Source organism: Arachis duranensis, chromosome 5 (genome assembly GCF_000817695.3).
Source record: "Arachis duranensis cultivar V14167 chromosome 5, aradu.V14167.gnm2.J7QH, whole genome shotgun sequence".
Lineage (NCBI taxonomy): Eukaryota > Viridiplantae > Streptophyta > Magnoliopsida > Fabales > Fabaceae > Arachis > Arachis duranensis.
In genome coordinates, this window is record NC_029776.3 from 4,481,923 (window position 1) to 4,490,040 (window position 8,118).

The 8,118-nt window shown below is 37.3% G+C and overlaps 2 protein-coding genes across 2 annotated transcripts in view; one reads left to right on the forward strand and one right to left on the reverse strand.

The window, feature by feature from the left end:
- The window catches only part of LOC107487484 (transcription factor bHLH121), a gene marked incomplete in the record, with an annotated part of 1,984 nt that extends 295 nt beyond the window's left edge, over nt 1–1,689 (forward strand). The window contains 4 exon segments of the mRNA XM_016108130.3: nt 92–219; nt 340–467; nt 544–1,014; nt 1,097–1,689. Coding sequence (XP_015963616.1) covers nt 92–219; nt 340–467; nt 544–1,014; nt 1,097–1,249 — 880 coding nt within the window.
- A 690-nt stretch (nt 1,690–2,379) lies between these two features.
- Nucleotides 2,380–7,684, reverse strand: LOC107487483 (calcium-dependent protein kinase 28). Its single transcript, XM_016108129.3, has 12 exons — nt 6,990–7,684; nt 6,145–6,275; nt 5,892–5,933; nt 5,582–5,693; nt 5,424–5,502; nt 5,138–5,307; nt 4,899–5,025; nt 4,027–4,142; nt 3,832–3,939; nt 3,644–3,706; nt 3,261–3,434; nt 2,380–3,019 (listed from the first exon to the last, which is right to left on the reverse strand). Exons 1-12 carry the CDS (start codon nt 7,428–7,430, stop codon nt 2,867–2,869), a joined length of 1,716 nt encoding a protein of 571 aa, XP_015963615.1. The 5' UTR covers nt 7,431–7,684; the 3' UTR covers nt 2,380–2,866.
- Nucleotides 7,685–8,118: the final 434 nt, after the last annotated feature.

Sequence of the window (8,118 nt, forward strand, 5' to 3'; positions counted from 1 at the left end):
TCCCGTCCAACCGATCCCAGAGGTTCCCTCTCTATCTCTCTCAATTCTTGCTTTTGTGTTTGTGAAGTCATTAATTTAATTGAATTTGCAGAGAAAAGGGGCAAGCGGAACCACCGCAGGATCCAGCTGTCGCCGCAAGGAAAGTTCAGAAGGCTGACCGCGAGAAACTCCGCCGTGATCGATTAAACGACCACTTCCACGATTTGGCCAACACTTTAGGTGTCTCTCTCTCTCTCTCTCTCTCTCTCTCAACTTCATGATTACAATCATTTTGCTTGCATCATTCATTCTCATAATTGTTGTGATTGGGATATTTATTTTGCTCCTCTCATAATGCAGATCCTGATAGGCCAAGGAATGACAAGGCAACCATCCTCACTGATACGATTCAAATGCTTAAAGATTTAACTGCCGAAGTTAATAGGTTGAAAACCGAACATAAAGCGCTTTCTGATGAGTCCCGCGAGGTATGCTTCTTATTGTTTCTCTCAGAATACCCTGCTTTGCTTGTTGCTTATTCATTCTTGAATTTGGTGCTCACAGCTAATGCAAGAGAAGAATGAACTTAGGGAAGAAAAGGCGTCGTTGAAATCGGATATAGAAAACCTTAATTCTCAGTATCAGCAGAGGGCCAGAATGATGTTCCCATGGACTGCAATCGACCACTCTGTCGTAATGGCACCACCACCTTATTCATATCCGGTTCCTATACCTATCCCTCCTGCTCCTGTTCCAATTCACCCAACTCTTCAACCCTTTCCTTATTTTGGAAATCAAAACCCTCCTCACATTCCTACTCCTTGTTCAACATATGTTCCATTCTCTGCTCCAATTAATGCCGCGCTTGACTTGCCCTCAGCTCAGTATGCTTCTGCATCTCATGTTCCCGCCCAAAAGGATTGTCGGAGCAAGTCACCACCTCATAGGAGAATCACTGATGCAGACAGATGTAGCGAGACTCATGATGTGGCTACGGAGCTTGAACTTAAGATGCCTGGATCATCAACACAGGAGGTAGTAGCTTGGTTCTAAAAATTTGAATAACCACATTTGTTTTGTTGTTCAAACTTTTGAGCCTCCATTTTGTTTTCTATAGGAATCTTCTTCCGGGGGAACGAAGAAGGTCAAGCATTCAGGGAGGAAGGATAGAGCCGTTGCAGAAGGGAGTGCTTCAAGCCGGTATTCAACGTCTCATGGACTTCAAGATAGCTCCAACAGTGTGGGTGACATCCCAAAGGCTGATAGTTGACAATGGATATGGATCCTTGTAAACATTTTATCTCATTGCAAAGGTCAGATATATGTTTAGCAGTAGCCAAATTGATAGTGGTTCTATTTGGCAAAAAGGTTATACCATTTATGAGGCAAAATGATGAATGGAACAGTTCTTCCCATGAGTCATGACAACAGAAAGTGGAGCTTGGGATCTTGCTGACTTTATTTTCCTCTGGCACTATGAACCACCAAAAGTTGATTCTTATTCCTCATGTATCTGTTCCACAGGTTTTAGATTAAGAAAGGGATCGGATTCCCGTTATATACGGTTCAGAATGTGCACACTGACCTATAATTTCATTAATTTGAGCCATTTGAACCTAAGAACTTCGTAACCCATGTAAATATAGATTAGCATGTGCATACTTGTCAACTTAGTTAATGTAAATTTTTAGTGTTAACTTTTCCTCTCTCTGTTATAAGTTCTCCACTCATTTTTTTTAATTTCACAGGGTTTAGGGGATACCCGGGTAATACTTACTTGTTCAATGAGAATGCTACTATGTAGGAAATTGAACTCGACATAGGTCACTGGAATTTGATTGAATGATGGTTTGGGTAAGCATATTTTACATGAGATGAGATGTCATTGCCTTTTGCAATTGGAATACTAAAATGGAAGGATAAAGCTAAGAAGGAAGTGGAAATCATGAAAAATGTGAATGGATTTTTTCGGTTATAAAATTTACTTGATCATGTCAAGTGTGAATTTTCATTATCGGTTTGACACTCTTGTTATGCTATGTTAGGGTTTACAATGTAATTAACGTGAAAATTTACTTCATGAATAATTGCCTAATTATACCAAGCCCGTTTAGACTGAGATTAAATCAACCAGCAAATCATTTTCAGTACTGAAAACAAGACTAACAATATTTTCAACTTTTTAATTCGTGAAAACTTTTGATAAACATGTCATATCGACGCATGATATTTGACAAGCCATCAACGTCCTTAGGCGAATGCGTCAAATCTTGCTTCCGAAGACTTTGAACTGATAATAACGGTCGTCAGTCTAAAATGGTGAGGAACACAAAAGGGGGCTGACTGTAAATTTTACGTGAGCTTTATACCCCTATAGGCCAGAGATAATTAGGCAGTATGACAACAAATCTGATAAATTATACAAATACATTAGTATATTACAAATCAAATAATCAAAATAATAGTCAATATAATTTCATTTGACTATTAATGCAAGGATAATTTACCCTTTTTTGTAGTAAGATTTTCGTTTTCAGTTACACAGTACATTATGGTACAAGTTACAAGCACAGAAGTAATATACACTGATTAAAATGTGGTACTCGAAGCCAATCCATGCAGGGTCTCCATAAACTCTATTTAAATACCTCCTGTGACAGCCCTCTAAATTTTTTTCGTATAACGCACTCTTTTGCAGAAATACCATGGTCATTATAAACTGGAGTCTTTAGAGTATCATAGAATGGTGAGAGCAAAATGTGCAGAATATTCATAGTTACATACATATCTTAGAGGCTTCAGCACAATCTGCACAAGAGATAAATCTTGGAACAACTCCACCACTCTCACACCCTTAAACATTTGCAGCTTCTAAAACACTTCCAATCTACAGCTTGCGCCGATGGGGGATGGTCACTTGTTGAGAACTAATGCTTGCAGTTCTGAGAAGTCTTCGGAATTCCGATAGGCTGATTTTCCCATCCTTGTCAATATCAGCTTCCTCAAGCAACGGATCAATGGAGCCCCTCAAGCCGGTATGCTGAAACATAGAAAATGTAAAAATAGTGAATATTAGATGCACCAAATACGTATGCAACCTTAAAAACAGACAGATGTGAAAGGAAAGCAAGATTAGAAAGAAGAGCTTAAACACTTCCCCTCAGATAAAGAAAATAAATGGAGAGAAAGGATGGGAATATCTGAGTTTGTTACAGGAAAGAGAAGATATAAGGAGCGAATTTATCATGTTTGGGGAGCTTGGGTAAGGAGACAAGACCAACCATTCTAAGTTCATCTGGAGTAATATATCCATCCTTATCTATGTCGAATTTCTCAAAGGCAGCTCGTGACCGTTGATGCCATTTCTCAGAGTTGTGTTCCTCCAATTGATGTACATGTAATGCAGCCGCCACAAATTCAGTGAAATCGACTAACCCATCTGTGTTGCTATCTATCTGCGAGCACACAAAGCAGCGATTTAAACGCTTTTACAAGGCAAAAGATATGCATTGATCGACGTGCCAAAAGCAGAGTACAATAAAAAGAAGCTATAGTGAACAAAAATGATTAAAGGAAGCCATAAATATTGCCATTGGAAAAAAGGCAATATATATCATTAAGTACCAAAGGAACTGCATGAGTTCAAAGGATCACCAATACTCACCGCTTGCAATATCTCTAATACACGTGATTCCTTCAACTTCCAAGGGAGATCTTTAGCAAGAGCCTGCACAAAATCATTCCTTTAGACCAAAGCAGGGAAACTATATTGAATGTGTTAATTAATCACCAATAGATAAGTGATGCGGTTGGGTTTCAGATAGTAAGAAGATCAATTGATTAATGGGCTACCTGTCTCATCTCTTCTAAGCTAATGGAACCATTTTTGTCAACATCTATTGCATCAAACTGATCTTTTAGATCAGATATCTCTTCTTCATCAAGTGTGCTAGCCAATGCCTGCAAGATAATCAAGTAATGAATGAAATGGATGCAAACAAGTTCCTGCCTTGTAGCACGCAGTGTTTGATTAATTTGTTTCTTTACCCTTAGTGCAAATTGTTTCAATCGACTATACTTCACAAATTGTCGCATGTTGTTTAGGACAGATATATCAATAGGCATCTCCAATGCCTCTCCTCCTTCTTTAACCCATGGATGTGCTAGAAATATCAAAATTAATCAAAAGTCAATATCTTTACACAGTTTACTTCTAAAAATGTTCTAATATGTAAAGGAAAACATCTATGACTATGTGTGCGTGATGCTCTCTGTTTATTAAACCGAGAAAAGTAGAAAGCTCTACAAAACAAAAACATCCGTTAAAAAAAGATTAATTTAGCAAACCCAGAATGGCCAAACAACTAATGTAGAGTTCAGCAGCTCTAACCACTTGATCTGTAAGCATGTTTAGGCCACTTACACACTTATCCTATTTTCAGGGTAATTTACCTGTGGTTATTTTGATCTTCACTTTCAATATTTTACATATACATAACTTTTTGGTAGGATGATAATGTATTAAACATCCAATGGAACATTTTATTTTCCTAATCATTTGTCATCAAAAGAAAATCTTAAGATGAGGAACAGAAGATACTGAAAAATTTTACAAAGTCACCGCATGATGGCCAGTAAATTTGGCAATATGCATAGCTTCAATATTTGGTATTCTTAAAATTTTCAAATACTTCCATGAATCTTCTTACTATTTTCAAGAAAAGGGAGCAAGTCTCGACACATTTAAGTTCAGTAATAGCTTTCCAAACACTATAACTTTGGTACTTCAACTTTGAATATTACTGAAATCCCTAGCTTTCAGGCAGTTTTTCAGAATGAAAAACTTTTTTTCACGGACAGGAAATTAGATAACACAATAAACAAACAAGGGAAAAAAAATCAAACAATTGGATACATACATAGAGCCTGGGCAGCAGTTAATCTTGCTCGAGGATCCTTTACCAATAATTTCTTCACGAAATCTTTAGCAGCACTGCTTATGGATGGCCATGGTTTGCGGCGGAAATCAGGCTTGTTCCGTAAGACCTGTATGATATGGTTATTTATTATACACAAAGTTATTACAAAATTTCCTTTTATCAGAATCAGGTAGGCAATAAAAGTAAACAATTTATTCAAGTTCCTTGATTAACTATACCTCCTTGAAGATACCATCCTCAGTCTTATCCCAAAATGGGCGTCTACCACAAAGCAAAATGTATGTAATCACACCAATACTCCATACATCTGATTCAGGGCCCGACTTTCTTTTTAGCACTTCTGGTGCAACATAGTAAGCACTGCCCACAATATCTTGAAACCTCTTACCTGAAATTTGTTTTTGAGGGAACTAGAACTTTCAAATAAAGACAGCAAAACATATCCGATACAAAAGGGGATAAAAAGTAAGAAAACAAATTATTGACATAAATATATTCTCTAACCAGGTTTTATGAAATCGGACAACCCAAAATCTGTGGCCTTTAGAGGTGAATCTTCTTTGGTAGACTTGAAAAGAAAATTCTACATTCAAAGAAAGAAAAATCAATGTCTAGTTGCATGACTCCAAAATGCACAAACATACAAAATGACTTGACCATACCTCTGGTTTCATATCCCGATGAACCAAACCGTGTAAATGACACTCAGCTGCAACCTTAAGCATCTGTCTTACAATCACTGCTGCATCTTTTTCAGTGTAATGGCTGTCCTTCCTGATTAAAGCGAAGGAATTCAAAGTAAGGTCCAATTCAACAGGTAAAAATGCTGAATACAGAGATCTAGCAGACAATAAAATTGGAATCATTAGTGATGCTCATTCTAAAGTTTGAGCACCTGAAGACATTCTGAAGAAAAATTTAGCCAGTTGAGGGAAAATAGTTCAGTCATATTCAAGATCAAACAATACTCACTTGGCCAATATCCGATCTAGCAGTTCTCCACCCTCGCATAACCTATGGTAATCCATTGTCAATAAATTCATTTTAGTAATAAGAATGACATACAGGTATACAGAAGAAGGGAGAACAGAAAGTAAATAAGTAATCAGAAAACATGATTTGAAAAGCCAGCTAAAAGAACATAAACCCAGAGAACACTATAGTAATGCTTCTCAAAAGCAGATAAGCATGGTGAACAAAAGATACCCAAACAAGAGTAACTTACTCCATAACTATGTACACGTATGAATCATCCTCAAAAGCATTATAGAATTGGACAACGTTTTCATGGCCAGTAAGTTCTTTCAATATCTTGACCTCTCGCTTAACATCCTCAACAGCTATGGGTAGAACCATCTGCCATCAAATTCAAGAATTGATTCAGGAATGTGCGAGAACTCATATGAATACAAAGCAGGGGAAAAAAAAAGACAAGAAGTACTAAATAAAATGCAGTCGATGACAACTCAGAAACTTCAGACTCATAGTTGACATCTATTTTAACCAAATGCCGACATCTACATCGTATAGCACTCTATCTTACTTGGCATGCTTTTATAATTCACACGAGTTCTCTTACTACTATACATCAACTTTGTCAAGACTTCCCCCAAAAAACAGAACAGAACAGAATGAAATTTGAAGCGAGAATCGAATTGATCAATAACTTAATGATACTTATAATAAAGAATGGAAATGCAGACACATGGCTTGCATAATAGGTACTAATATTGCCATAACTAGACAACCTTGTTATGTCTCAAAACCACAGATGCAATGGAAAAGTAGAAAACCACAGGGCAATGCAAACGGCCCTTATTTATTTATCTATATTATCTAATATGCCAGACAAATAAAGTTATCTCCAGAACCAAAACATTTAATACCTGTAGAATCGAATCACCATAATCAATCTTAACCCATTGACCAAAACAAAACCCACATAATCTGAACATGAATTCAATAAACCTCGAATTGAAATTGGCATCAATGGAACAAAGCACAAAGTAGAAAACTCAGCTGAAAAATGCAAAAAAGGAAAAGTGAAATGGAATGAAATAGCAGAATCACCTTGGCCTTCTCGAGCCTCTTGACGGCAACACGATCCCCATTGGCCTTATCAATACCGACATAGGTGTAACCGAATTGTCCATGACCCAAAAGCTTCCCCAGCGTGAATCTCTTGTCGAAATTCTTCTCGTAACCGAAATCTGTTCGCTTTCCGCACGGCACGTTCTTTCTCGTCGTCAACGTCGTCGTCTTCGGCTTCTCCTTCGGCTTCTGCGAATGATGATGATGATGACTATTCTTCTTTTCATCGTCCTTCCTCCGCTGACCGTTGTGGACGCTCGCCACTGTGGTGGTGGCCGCCGCCGGGTTGGTCACCGTTGCTTGAGTAATTGTATTCCGTTTCCGGTTCCGGTTTACGGTGGTCGCGGAGTTTCCGTTTCCATGGTGGTTGTTGTTGCTGTTGGAGCCACTGACCTTGGTGGATGAAAAGCAGATACCCATGATGGTGAAGACGGAGAAATGGTGATGGGTATGTTGGATCAAAAGAAAGATTGGATTTTTAACGTGTTAACCTTCATTGATGGATGGATAATGGGTGGTGGTGGTGACGACGGTGGCGGTGGTGGTGGTCGTCGTGGTGGTCAAAAGAGGCTTTTGAATGAATGCAGAAAGGAAAGGTAAGAGAAAGAGAAAGGAAGAATGGGTTTGGGTTTGGGTTTGGCAATTAGAAAGCTTTTTACTTTTCTTCGCAAAAACTAGTTTGCATAATAATTTGTAATTAGACATTATAATTTCTTTTTAATTTAATTCTTTACTCTCCAACTGTGTTTTCTTTGCTTTTATTTTGTACCTATGCATTTTTTTTGTTATTTATATTTTTGGAACTCTCTCTTTTATTTTCTTTTGTTAGTTTAACTTCGCTTTATGGTATAAAACCAAATCTGTTTGGAGCCCTTAACAAAAAGAGTCCAGCTTTTATGTTAACATTATAGTTATATGGATAAAAATAATTCAATTTGAGATATATTAAATTTGAAAATTAACTAGTTATTTGTTTCTCTTAATTCTTTGAGACTGCTTAATCTTAGCCATAAAAGTATTGTTAGCACATTATAAAAGGAAATGACACAGCTTTGTATCATGCTATATTGAGGGGGAAAAAATCAAAAATAGAGACAACCAAAAAATA